General features: G+C 40.8%; 1 protein-coding gene across 15 annotated transcripts in view; it reads right to left on the bottom strand.

Annotated features, from left to right (window-relative positions):
* Positions 1-1025: 1025 nt before the first annotated feature.
* The window catches only part of ABLIM1 (actin binding LIM protein 1), a 139867-nt gene continuing 127430 nt past the window's right edge, over positions 1026-13462 (bottom strand). For 6 of the 15 annotated variants that reach the window (XM_041460935.1, XM_041460943.1, XM_041460938.1 and 3 more), the window contains 9 exons: positions 13252-13398; positions 11466-11557; positions 11237-11333; positions 9876-9937; positions 9509-9569; positions 8798-8805; positions 7437-7511; positions 4634-4714; positions 1026-3401 (listed from right to left, as the gene is read on the bottom strand). In XM_041460935.1, the coding sequence (XP_041316869.1) occupies positions 3288-3401; positions 4634-4714; positions 7437-7511; positions 8798-8805; positions 9509-9569; positions 9876-9937; positions 11237-11333; positions 11466-11557; positions 13252-13398 (737 nt within the window). In that variant the 3' untranslated portion in view covers positions 1026-3287. The remainder of the gene's footprint in view (positions 3402-4633; positions 4715-7436; positions 7512-8797; positions 8806-9508; positions 9570-9875; positions 9938-11236; positions 11334-11465; positions 11558-13251; positions 13399-13462) is intronic. The other 9 variants (XM_041460936.1, XM_041460944.1, XM_041460942.1 and 6 more) reach the window with 3 other exon arrangements.

Raw genomic sequence — 13462 nt, 5'->3', positions numbered from 1 at the left:
CAAGGGAATACCAAAGAGGGGAATTACTAAGAACTGCTACTCAATGGATACCAGGAAAATGATTAATTGCTTACAAAGAAAATTCTCCCTGGGGCTACATTTTGTTTATATTAGGTGGGAAGACCAGATGAAAGAAGAGAAAACACTGCAGTGACAATCACTGAGAGCCCACTGCAGACATCCTCCCTCCCCCACAGCTGGCTGCAGCGTGGGTTTTGTGGACAGATGATCTCTTGGGTGTGTCTACATGTAGGTGGTGGAGAATTAACTGTAGGCATGAAACTGAAGCTCAGAACACCCTTCATGTTCTCAGTCAGGAGTAAAGCAGTAGTAAGGCTAGTGTAGAGGGCTGAGAATTGACTGACTGCTCCACACCGGTGAGATGGGAGCCAGCAGTGGCCCAAAAATCCAGTCAGAGATGAGTTGTTTCTGCAACATCTCCCCTGGCTTCTCTTCATTCCTTCCCAAGCTTAAGCTGCAGTTTTAAATTCTCAGTTGATGAGGCAGATCCAAATTACCATGCCATTCTTCACAGGCTAAGAGGCTCATAGAATCACAGAATGATTTGGGTTGGAGGGTTTTTTGTTTTTTTTTTTTTTTTTTTTTTTTTTTGTTTTGTTTTGTTTTTTTTTTTTTTGCATAGGAGGGAGAGGTGAGAAAACAACCTGGCTTAGTCATTTCTGAAATGACTGGGTAGTGTGTTTGTACGTGCTGTGGGAAGTTCAGTAGTAACCTAGAGATGGAGACAGAAAAATGCAGACTGGCAGCTCACATCCTTGAGAGAGCAACTCCTCAGGTCTAAAAGGGGTATGGTCAAAGTGACTTGAACTAAAAGACCTGTAATGCCTAATAGTTTGAGTGTCTGTAGGATGTGGGACGACAAAATGTGGAGAATTTTAATAATTTAAATGCATTAAAACTCAAATGTTTGTCTCAAAGTTAAGCCACACCTTGCAGGTGACCAAACACTGAATTTCTGAGACCGCAGCATTCACAAAGTCTGTGAGTGTAAAACACTGCTGTTCTTTCACTGTATGGATTTGCTTTCAGCACTCACTCAAAAATGCATTTTGAGCCCCTGACACTCCCATTTACTTCTCAGAGCTCCTCTAAAAACCTTTCAGATCTGTGTTCTGAAAAACTACAGAAATATGAAATATGAAACATGAAATATGTTACCCTGATCCCTGCTGCAACCTCAGTGCCACCCAGAGAGCTCACTCACAAGTGTGTGTGTCACAGTGTCCCAGGGACTTCTGTTCCCTGGGGATGGTGCCAGACCCTTGGTGGCATGTTTTCCAGCCTGTCCCACAGACCCACATTCCCTCAGGGACATGGAGCAGGTGCTGAGCCCTGGTCTCTGTCTCTCCCCTACTGAATCTTCATCTCAGACTGTATCAAAGGAACCACAGTGCTCTGTCACAACCGGACCTCCTAAACCAGCAAAGAAGAGGCAGGGTTTGGGCTGTCCTGCACAGCTGATGGTGAAATGTCATTTGGTGATACAGAGAACTCAACACAGTGATACTGAATCTCAGAACTACGTGGGACTGTTTCCTCTTCCTGACTTCCAGATTTTAACACCAATGTCTCATAGAAAAGAAAATACAAAGGTTCTGATGTCTCCAGTGCCTGGAGTTTCTGCATTAAAAAGGAAACCTTGATATGCTTTGACAGACACAGAACCTGTGACCCTCTCCTGTCAGGAGGCAGGCTCATTAGTGCAGTTATGCATTGGCAGTTAAGCACCAAGGAAGAGAAAAAGCAGCCACACTGCATCCATTCAATTACTTTGGTGCTCACGTCCTCCTCTGCATAGGACTTGCCCAGAAGCAGTTAAGGTATATACAGGCAGTTTTTCAAGCTGCAGCATATTGGAAGAAAGACTGAAAGCAATAAGGAGTTCAACGCAGCTCAGAAACTGTCTTGCATGATTACTCTGTCTTCAAAAACCAAGTCAGGCACAAAGGGAAATAAAAATAACCAAGGCTGGAGCTTTGATGCTTCAAGACAGGGAAAAAAAAAAAAAAAAAAAAAAGTCTGTGCCCTCTTTTCCAAGCACAAGTGAAAACCTACATTAACTAAAATGAGTGCTTGGCCCCATGCACTGTGCCATATTGACAACAGCTACTGCAGTTTAATCAAAAAGCCTCTATTGGCAGAGCTTGGCACCTTGATGGTACCTTTTAATTCATAAACATTTCCTCCCTAAGAGGGATGAATCTGCATGTTAGCTTGCAGAGAACCATTCTCCCTGCCGTTGTAAAATCCTACAACTCCACTGCAGCCTGATGAGCTGTACTAGCAATTACCAGCAGGGAGTTCGTCCTGAAATCTCTGGGTGCAAACCAGGGCACACTTAAAATAGCATTTCTTCACTCTGCCACTCCCACCCCCATGCACCCACCTCCTGGAGTAAATTACAAGAAAACTGACTCTTCTCCATCATTCCCATTACTGAATGATCTTAAATTATTCAAAGGGCTGGTTAAGCTCCAGCCTTATTAATTCAAGCAGAAAGTGTGGAAGAGGGAAGACTGACAGCACACACACAGCAATTCACTTCTTATATCCTAGCAAATATTTACAAGGAGTCCATTTTCCAGAAATCCAAGTGGTGTCCTGCAGGTGAGCAGAGTGTCCACCACCACAGGTTGTGTTACATGAAGAAGACATTGTGTCAAAAGAGTGCCAAGTAAGAAACTGTTGGGTGAAAGACTTGATGTGACCATGTGGATAAGTTACAAGGGGCTGCTCCTTCACTACACACCTATGTCCCTCTCCATATATACACACATATATACACACATACACACACACAGAGATAGATGGAGAGATATAAATACATGTGTGCACACAGGCAAACACGCATACATATATATATATATATTTATATATGTATATATTCTCTTCCAGTTCCTGGAGTGGTTACAACTACTTTAGTCTACAAGGCATCCTAAGGGCACTTCCTGGCTCTAGCAATAAAGTCCATCATATTGTGGAGAGAAGTAAAGGGAATATCATTGAGGGAGAAGAACAGAACAGTTTTCTGTCTCGTACAATATCAAGTAACAGGTTGACACCTCTGGAAACTATCATTGCTGTTTCTGAGCCCAGATATTTTCTCCCTGCATTCCAGGAGGGCAATTGTTGATCTTGTTCAACTGCAGAGGTACCACTATGTTGATTTTCCCTTTTTTGGTGGATAAGTAGTTGCTTCCAAACAGTTTGGACTGTGTGATACAATATTCTATGCATCATTTGTGGTTGGTTTGTTTAAAGGGAGATTAAAAGAGTTTTGCTTTTTTCTTCATGTCGTTGCGTCTCCAGAGAGGTAACTTGTCAAACTCCTGTATCGTCATGCCAAATATTTCTTGAAAAACTTCAGGTGCTAAGTGACGCTTCAAAAAAGAAAAAAAAAAAAAAAAAAGGAGGGAATAAAAAAAGGAGAAAAGGCAATGGTCAGTCAAAGCCAAAGAGACACAACTGGAGGTTGGAGCACCTTAGGGATTTTATGCCGCTGTAAGAGCCATTGCTGGAAAAAAGAATGCTTTGGCCATACACTTATCCAAGTCCTCATGGACTTGGGTGCCCAAGGAGCCACTCATGGCACATTTCACTTGCTGAATAAGCAAGAGACAGAGAAATGATTGGTCTGAAGCCATCCAACAGGCAGTGACAGACCAGAGAACAGGACCAACTCCTGCACGCCCTGTCCCAGGCTTTAGCAAGTCACCTCTGCTTCTGGAAATCCCAACAGACACTGGGTTTTTAGGAGTGCTCTGCAGAGGGGCTGCAGCTTGATGTGCTCCAAGCTCTGAGAAGGAAGATGTCTGGCCAGGCTAACTGTTCAGCACACTTCTCTGCTGCTAATGAAACCCTTTTTGGTGCTGTCCTGTGCACAGGTTACTTCTTATTCAGCCACTTCACAGTGCACTGGATGGGGAAAGTGTCTCCCTGTGGCACTGATCTAACACAGGTCTGAATTCTGATTAGTGACCACATCTAATACTGAAAATGGGCATAAACCCAAATTGTTACCCAAACTACCCACATTTTTGTGGCTCCTTCCTTTCATCTCCACAGAAGATTAAGGACTTAAGCATCCCCAGCATACCCCTGGGCTGCTTAAGTCTTCCTAATCCACAAAGCTGTAAACTATATTTGTTTGTTGGCAGAGATTTAGATCCTCGTATTTTTGGATATCAGCCAGTCTTCTAACTAAGTCACAGGACTCATGATGAGTTAAAGAAAGTTAGACTTTTGGTCCTCAAGGATGGCTGACACTGACTCTTAGCTAAGAGATGGTCCAAGAACAAAGTATTGCTCCATTCCAGTCTGGATCTTGTGAAACCTGTGCAATTTTGGGCTTTTAGAAAATCCACAAGCATAAAATGAAAGGCCTGAAAACAGAAGGGGATTGTGAGAAGCTCAGTCTATGAGCAGGGAGACAGAGATGTGGGAGATTGTTTGAGAAGATGCAGCTGCTTCCTCCCAATGTCTGATCCCTCTTTCCCTGATAGTGCTGAGAAATATTCCCACTTTTCTCAGGACCCACATTTCAGTGTTTCAGCTTTCACAAAAAACAAACAATTTTAGCAGGAAAGAGCATTTAGGAACTTGCTTCTCTTACCTCCAGCCTGGTTCTGTCTACATCTTTTAGTATTTTATTTCGCCCTCTGTTGGTCACCATGAGTATTTCATATGGAAAAATCTGTTAACAACGTATAAAAAGGGGGAAAAAGAGATATTTATATTTATAGTCTAACGCAGACAGAACAAAATGTGTGTCATTTTCATAAGCACACAAATATTTGTTTTCTTTTTCAAAGCAAATATCAGTTTGGTGACTTTTTGTATTTTTTTTTTTTTTCTTACCTTTTTTTCCTAAAGTTGTATGGAAAACAAGCTGATCTGAACAGATCCAGAACTTGTTTAGCATTGAACTACCTCACATTGTAAACCCACAATTTTTATGCTGTATATAATACATCAGCTGGCTTTGGTCAGGCAGAGTCCTTTCTAGGCAATGCATTTCCTCATCCATCAATGTATAAATTTATTAAAGTAACTGCATTTGTCACTCATTGGTCTAACTAATGGCTGCCAGAGTGTGGACAGCCCTAAGGACTGACAGTGAGTGGGTTTTAAAAACATGGAAGTACATAAAACCAGCAGCATCTCTGAATAAGCAAAATATTAATTAGTAGGGGCCATTGCATTCAGTAGAATTTATCACATGATTTTCCTTGCCTTTCTGGATAGTTAAAGAATTCAAACAACTAACAGAAACAGTGCTGCTTGGAAAGGATTTCAGAAAATATGAAGATCAGTTTCTGGAATAATCCCTAGCAAATAAAACTCTGTTCTAGTTTTTTTTTTCCCCTTGGATAGACACTTCCATGCCTGGAATTACTTAGGAGAGCTCATGTTCTGTCTTCCAGAGCATCTCTAGAGCCCTTCCCACTGCATGTCACTTTAGGAAAGCAGCATTCCCAGACCCCTCATCCAACCCCTACTCAAGTCAGTGAAGTTTTTCTGGAAACTTCAGTGGCAACTGGCTCAGCCTTTACTGTCATTTGTGGGTCTTGTCTTAGTTGCCCTCTGGGAATATGAATGAGACCACCAAAAATCTCCTGGAGAGAGCTGAGCTATTATTCAATGCTATTTAATTACATTATTGCAACATCTGAAGAAGTTTGACTTAATCAACTTCTGTGCAGTACTCAGCATCTAAGTTCATTCCATTGTTAACAATTATCCCCATGAACTTTTCAAAACATAATAAATAACATTCAGGCATCAATGAACACACCACTTGATTTTATTTTAAGTAATAATAATTTAAATAACGTGTGCTTACATACCAATTGTGAGATATGATTCTTATGAGATTCTGACATTGTCACAATTGTACAATTAGGTCTATACTTGGAATTACATTTTTTATGTTTGATACTGGAAATGGCTACTATAAACAGCATTATAGTAAACTAAAATGTAACTTTTCATATTTAAACAGGCAGAGTTTAAGTCAAGATCTATGGTCATAGGTACATTTTATGTTTAAATATTCACAACAAGGCATGTCTCAGTATGGGCTGGCAAGATGCACAAATTCTGTCCTTTCTGGAGAACCATTTGATAGTATCTGGTAATTCTTAGGATTATTAATCTTTACTTTTCATATGTGTCATGCTGACTCTGAACTGGTTTATTTTATTTTATTTTAGCAGGTGTAAGTGTTGGACAACTGAAACAAATAAAAAAAGTGCCAATTCACACATCCTGAGGGTCTGGCACCACCTTTATAAATACCAACAGAAAGTGATCTATTATCTCAGGAAATTTCCTGTAATTTTTTTAATTAAAATAACCATTAAAAATAATAATTAAATTTTGTCATTAATAATACTGACAGAATTTGCCACCCAAAATAGCATCCCAAATCACTGGGTACATCAACAGCAGTGGTGACTGTAAGAATTTCTATTGCACTGAAAGAGAAATTATTTGGAATAAAAAGCAGTATCTTAGGAGTCCCCACAGACTTATTTATATAATGTATAAAACCACTTGTAACTGCACAGTGCACCGGGGTCTCAGCTTATAAAGCCAGGGTTATTGCCTAGTACAGTTTGCCTGGAGGTGACTCAGAAGCACAAGAAGTAATCTGGTTTGCAAAGTGAGCTCCTCACTTAACTGCAGAAATTCTGATCCTTGTAAATTTGGCAAAATCATGATTTCATGGAAGGTTCATCAGCAATAAAGTTGTAATATTTAAAACACAGCCCTGGTTGAATTCCCTCCATATATTATATTCATTTTTGACTCAGGCATCTCTAGACATAGCTGTAAAAGCGTTTTAATTTTTGTCTTAAATTACAGTTAGCTGACATTGTCTCTTTTTCCAATAAATCTCCTGAAGAGTTTCTCATACAGGGAATTCAACACTATGGACAGGTCTCAGGTTAGCAGTGCTGAGAGCTGAGGAACAGATCCAGACATCTTACTTCCAGTCAAAGATTTTCCATCATCTTTGGAATTACGACAGCCTCAACAATGTGTTGTGAGCCACAATATTCTGCAGCACTTTCCAAACTGGACAGATCTGAGACCTTCCCAGGGAGTTTGGCCTGGTGCTTTGGCTGGTGAAGCCTGGCAGAGAACCAGCTATGGAGCACCTTCCACATCTGTCACTTTGTCCCTAGAAAAGCTTCCCTAACCCAGGGATCACATCTGGGCTGCCTGAGCCTGCCTGAGCACCAACACCTGCAGAACAGTCCAGGACAAAGGGACAGGTTTGGCACATAAGGAGCAGGGGCTGAGGTGAGGTAAAAGAAAACAAGGGAACTAAGACATTTCCCATATTTTATCTGCATTTCACAGTAACACCTTCAAAGTCTTGAAGGAAAGTGAATAACATCTGCACTTGCCTTTGGCTCCAACATGTTAGGCATAGACACTCCTCTGTCCATTCTCATTCCAGGGACATGACCATCCGGGAGGGACTGCATCGGATACAGGCACACATCAGACACAAAGGTTACACACACAGAGGGTAAAGGCACTCAAGTCGTGGTGAAGACAAAGGTGAATTTGCCCTGAGACTTCCTTCAAGTCTTAATTCTCGGTCTTACTATTTCAATCATCGCCATGGCTACTGCTCACTGCTCCTCTGAGCAGGCAGATCCTTCTGTCCCCTCAGCCACCACAGCTCCTGTCCCTGCTCAGGCTGGTGACAGCCCCCCCTGAGCTGAGCAGCACCACTTTCCAGGGGACCTGGGCCCCCCAAGAGAGTGGTGGTCCCTCTCCCACCCCAGTGACTAGGTGGAATTCTTCTCTAGTTCTTCCCTAGCATTAATTCAGATCCCACCCAACAGCACAGAAAGCACTCTTACACCTCTGGGCTTTCCTTCTTGTAATTTACTGTATCAGCTGAGGGATTTTTTTTTTTCTTTGTCTCTACAATGGGTAATTTTTACTATAAACACAAACAGGGATAAGGGTAAAAAGGTGCTGTTTTGACACAGGTACTAAACCTAAGGAAGTAACATTTGGAGCACAATACATGGACAGCTCTGCTCCCCTCCCATAACCTCATTCTCTTTCCAATCATCATGATTTTGATATGCCGTTAACAAAATTATCCAAGTAATTAAACTTATTAAAATTAAAAAATCCAAGTAATTTCTTAAATTGCCATTTCATATTGTGATTGTGCTGAGGAGCCAGGCAGACTCAAACCATTCTGAACAAAACCCTGCAGGCAGTAATTGAAGTAAAAAGGTTTCTATTTGAAAGCACACTTCTTTCTGGCTCATCTGGGATGGCAGCACTGCAGAAAACTACTGACCAGCCATCTTGTCTGGAGAGCAAATTCCAGGGTAAAATTAAGGAGTTCAAAGCTCCTGGTATGAGAGAAAATTCCCTCCAGAAGAGATTTTCTATGTTTCTCTGGGGTCAGTACTAGAGAGGCTGGAAATAAATCCACCCTCACGTGTCCAGAGAAGGCTATTACAGATAACTCATTCAGGAACAGACAGTGCAATTTACAGAGCAAGTCACAAAACAGGTCTGAGCTGTCTCAGCTCAGCTCTGGGGAGGTAACAAGGAGAAATGCGAGGCTGTGCCTGTTTTTTGTTGATAAGGATCTACACTGGTGATTATGCTTAAACATGCAGGAAAATCAAAGCTATTGTCTTAAGAAACCCTTCCCTGTAGCAGAAATTCAGAGTTGAACAAGTAGCTGCTTTAGGTTCTGCTGTCAGTTGATTGATGAGAACCCGTACTCTACCTGGAAATCTGAAAAGCAAAAGAGAAATCTCATCAACTTCAGACTGTGGAAGGACAGGAATCAGTCACAATCTACCAGAGAATCCTTCTCTGTTTTCTGTTAAATCTGATTTTTTCAAAATCCCACCTGATTCTCTAAAGCCAGCAACATTTCTAATTTTGTACTTAGTTTGTAGAGTCAAACACTCCAAGTATTGCAGTTCTTTTCATTAACTCTCCAAATTTTGTAACTTTCATAAATAATATTGTCAATTTTTATTTGGCACTGACTGGTACCACATCCAGCTCAAAGTCATAATGAAGATCATGAGTAGCAATGGGGATTAGAGGGCATTATCTCCCTTTCTCCACTGTGGCACATTGCTCCAGACTGCACAGGGATAGTAATTTTCAGAGAAAGAAAACACAAAACTCACAGAACTCAGTTAATATTCCTGATAATGCACACATTATTTGCTTTCCATTTGACCCAATGCTAAAGTATGAACAAGGATCAATTCCACTTAACAGATTTAGCAAAATAAACCAAACATTTTTAACAGGCATTTGAAGTGCTTTGAGTTAACTGAGTTTGCCAAAGAAAATTAAAAAGTACTGAGCAAATACAAAATAATCATATTTACAGCCTTAATATAAAACAGCATAAATGATCAAACATCACGACATTTTTATATTTATTACTAATAGACTGTAAAAGGCTCCTCATCCTTACCTCTAACAGCACCACTCACATCCCCATAACTGTTGTACTGACCAAAATCCGTAGAGACCGGCTGTAACAGGAAAAGAGGCACAGAACATAAATTCACCCTTCAAGACTTTACAAGCAGGTTGGTACATGGGGAGAAATAAATTGATTTAATTTTTTTATTTCCCCCTCAATTTTACAACATTTCTTCCTTTGCTTTCTTGCCTTTTTAACAAAGTAGTTTGCGGGAGGGGAAAATAGGTTTGGTCTGACTACAGGTGGTTTTATAAGAAACATTTATCAAACTGGAAATCCAATACAATTGATATGGAAATAAATGCCATGGATAATTAAAGCCACCTTTCACTTCTCAAAATCACTATCTTCTTACCCTGTGAAGTCCATTTTTTCCATACCCAGGGAGAGAAGAGGTTTTGGAGGCTGAAGCATGTGCTGTTGAATGAGGAAGGGAAAATATTTTACTGGAAAAATCCCATGGAAACTAAAAAACTAGAGCACTTGAGGAATCACCTGTTACAAAATACACAGTTAAAAGAGCCAAGCATACACACAAGTGAAACACAATGATTTTAAGAAACTGAGTCCCAAACTCAGCACAAACTTCCACACATTCTATAAGTTACAAACAGCTTTTTCATGCCATGGTGGCAGGCCATTAATAAGGGACACTGATTTTCCCAGGCTCAAAATCAAGGTGGTCTGCCCTTGACTGAAAACAATGCTCATGGATCATCCATGGCATCTGCTTTGGCATCACCCCTGATTCCAAAAGGGAAATGATGATGGCACTGGTTATCCCTGCAAAGAGGGATGGACACATCTCAGATAAAGGAGTTCTCCAAACTTTGCTAAGGTTAATAAAAACATCATAAGCTTTGAGTTGAGCAGATAGACTCTGGCCCCATAAAAATTTAAGACAGTGAGTGAGAGCCATAGGAATCCTCTCCAAGGCCATCAAGGCAACACATTTATAAAGCAGGGAACACAAGGATATCTTAGTTTGCTTGGCAACTGCTCCAGTGGATGACTCCAGAGACTCATCTTGTCTCCTCTTGGCTCAAAGTACAGCTTTCATGTTACCATGGCTGGTGAATGAAGACAATAAAATAAAACCCCCAAACCCTTCTCTGGAGATGTGAGAAGGCTGCAGCCATACATAAAAATGTGCAACGAGGCAAAGAATCTAAGTCACTAATCTAAGTTAGCTTTTATGCTTTTGTTTTGGAGCAAAATACACCCAATTAAAATGTCAGCCCAGGTCACAACACTGGCTGTGTTTGGAATATGCAGCCCCACTGGTCAATAATGGTGAGTATCTTTCCCTGGGAGAAGAGACTAAGCAGCGACAGGAACCACCAGTGTAAGCAAAATGTGTTGCTGTAATTTAATGACCCAGCCTATAAGCTTGTGTGTGATGTCAGAGTCACTGAACACTTCACCCCACTTCATAACTATATTAAAGCAGCTCTCTCCTCAAAATTGCCTGAAAATCCTCAGCCTCCTGTTTCTTCTAATTAGAAAAACAACCATGACATTCCTCCCCTTACAAAAGCAGGTGATGAATCAGGCCACTCTTTCAGGGCAGATCACCACATAAACACATATCAAGCAGCTTTCCCAGCTGTCTCTCTTCTGGGACACTACTTGATATGTGTATTCTAGTGGGTGTGTGCACTCTGTGGTGTTTACTACCCATTGTTCACGATTAGCATTATTGCCTCCATGAATTACCTGGAGAATCGTAACGACTGGCAGAAAGGGCTGACCTACCGCGACTCTCCTTTTCCATCTCTTCCTTCAATATTAACTGTCCCAGACCAGAGTTGAGCTACAAATGGCAATTAAAAAAAAACATATCAATAAAATAAAGCTGACCAAGACAGTGGATTTGCTTACAGAAAGCAAAGGGGCACTTTTTGGATGGTGCTCAGAAACAGCACAAGGACAAGCTTATAACCACCTTCATGAGCTGCTCCTCCTGCAGCTGCCGGCGTCTCTGCAGCTCCTCATCATCTTCCTCCCTTCCACTTGATCTGCGTCTCATGTCAGCTCCTGCTTCCACAAAACCACAGCACAGAGAAAGCTTTGTGCATCAGTTCAACTGCAGCTTGAATATTTCAATGCTAGCTCACAGAACTGGTCAGTTTGATTTGCTGAATAAACAAAGCAGTATTTCCTTGCAAAGCCAAAAGACTTATTCAAAAATTCCTTCTTAATAAAACTCACTTGGGTAGCCTGCCCTATGGTTATCAGGTTTGCTATAAACTAAAGAACATAAACTACACACAAGTTCCAAACCAAGCAATGGTCCTGGATACAAAAGTCATGACTGACCCTATAGAGAAAGGAGCTCACATTGCTGGTTCTGGAAACATAAGGTTTAATAACACCAGCAACTGATCACAGCTGAAAACCTAAAGTCTGATTTACATTCACCCTTTTATCTAGACTCAGAGAAGCAAATCTGAATTAACATTTCAAATGGAAAATGAAACTACATTAGTCTCCTAAATGAACAGTCATATTTGAAATAAACAAGGCATTGGTTTTAGTCTAAAATGAAGTAAAATAATTTGATCCATTGGATAAAGCTAAAATAAATAAAGGCACAGGTGTTCTACATTTTAGTTCCTTAGTTTTTATTGAATAATTTTTATTTTCTTGAATATTCTTAAGAAATAATCTAGTCTGGATGCCAGGACAATTCCATGAATACACAGAATGTGCTATTGCTGCAAGCATTTAGACAGCAGTTCTGTTTTTTCTACAGAGGGCTTTTTCTGATACAGTTATTTACCAACCCTGTGCTAGACAAACTCACAGTGTTTAAAGTATGTAGACATTTCAAATATGTAGATGACAGAGCTTCAAGTATGTTGATGTTATTCCTGTGACTCAGGGACTTTACATGTTTGTCAGGCTGCAATCCCAACTAAAGACATTTTCAAAAAGCTGCTGCTTCATGTACAGCCCCTTCGGTTGGTCTCTTGAGCTCTCCCACCCTGTGCCGCCTCTCCCAAAACTTCTGTGAAGATCCTACTCTTATGAAAGCCATATATTCCCTCACAGAGACCTGAATCAAGCAACACCTCAGTGCTTCAGCCATAACTTCAGGAATGAACCAGGCTAGATTGCTTATTTTATGCTACAGGGGTCAATAAAAACACAACAGAGGGAAAAAATACAAAGAAAAAAAATTAACTTGATTATGCACATGGATTAAAGAAAAGAAAATAAAATATAGGTAGTGCTACAACACAAAAGAAAAATACAAAGTCTGTAGAAACAGTAACTCTGAAAATCAGGAATTATTTAGTCTGTTAATTGTTCCAATTCAGTTGTTGCTTCTTGCCATGAAATTAGTCATGTGGTTGGAAACAATCATGTTGTCTGTGGAATTTCTGCTATTAGCTTTGGACTAAAAGATTAAATAGAATAGCTGAGAGAAGTCAGGATTGTGTGACACACCACACTTTTTAAGCTACTGCACTAGAGTTCAAAAAATTTGCTTATGGGTTAATATCTGTGTGATCAATCCCAAAGTCCTTTAGCAAAGCCTCTTCTACTCAGTGCAATTCAACAGTTTTAGACTCAGACACTCAGTGGTCTCACCAGCAGAACTACACTTTGTGGTGAGCATCAGGTGGACACCACCTTTCCTACACCTTTTTCCAGCTGTGCTGTCCATGTCCCCTGGTCAGCAGTACCTTTGGAGCTGCAGAGATGAAGGGTTTGTGTTTCCATACCTACGGCAGCCAGGGAGGGAGGGCCTGGCCAGTGGTCAGTCTCAATCTTTGGTATCTCGTTGGGTGCTGGTGCATGAGCTGCTGGGAACTTGGAGGACTTGATGATATCCTCGGAGGACTTGCTCTGTGCTGCCAAGGCAGCTGCATCTAGATGGCAATCAGGGAACTTAGCCATGTCATGATCAGGAGCAGCACAAAGTCAGCCTCATTT

Source organism: Pyrgilauda ruficollis, unplaced genomic scaffold (genome assembly GCF_017590135.1).
Source record: "Pyrgilauda ruficollis isolate IOZ18807 unplaced genomic scaffold, ASM1759013v1 scaffold15, whole genome shotgun sequence".
Lineage (NCBI taxonomy): Eukaryota > Metazoa > Chordata > Aves > Passeriformes > Passeridae > Pyrgilauda > Pyrgilauda ruficollis.
Note: the sequence above shows the minus strand (reverse complement) of the source record. Positions and strands in the feature narration are given on the sequence as shown.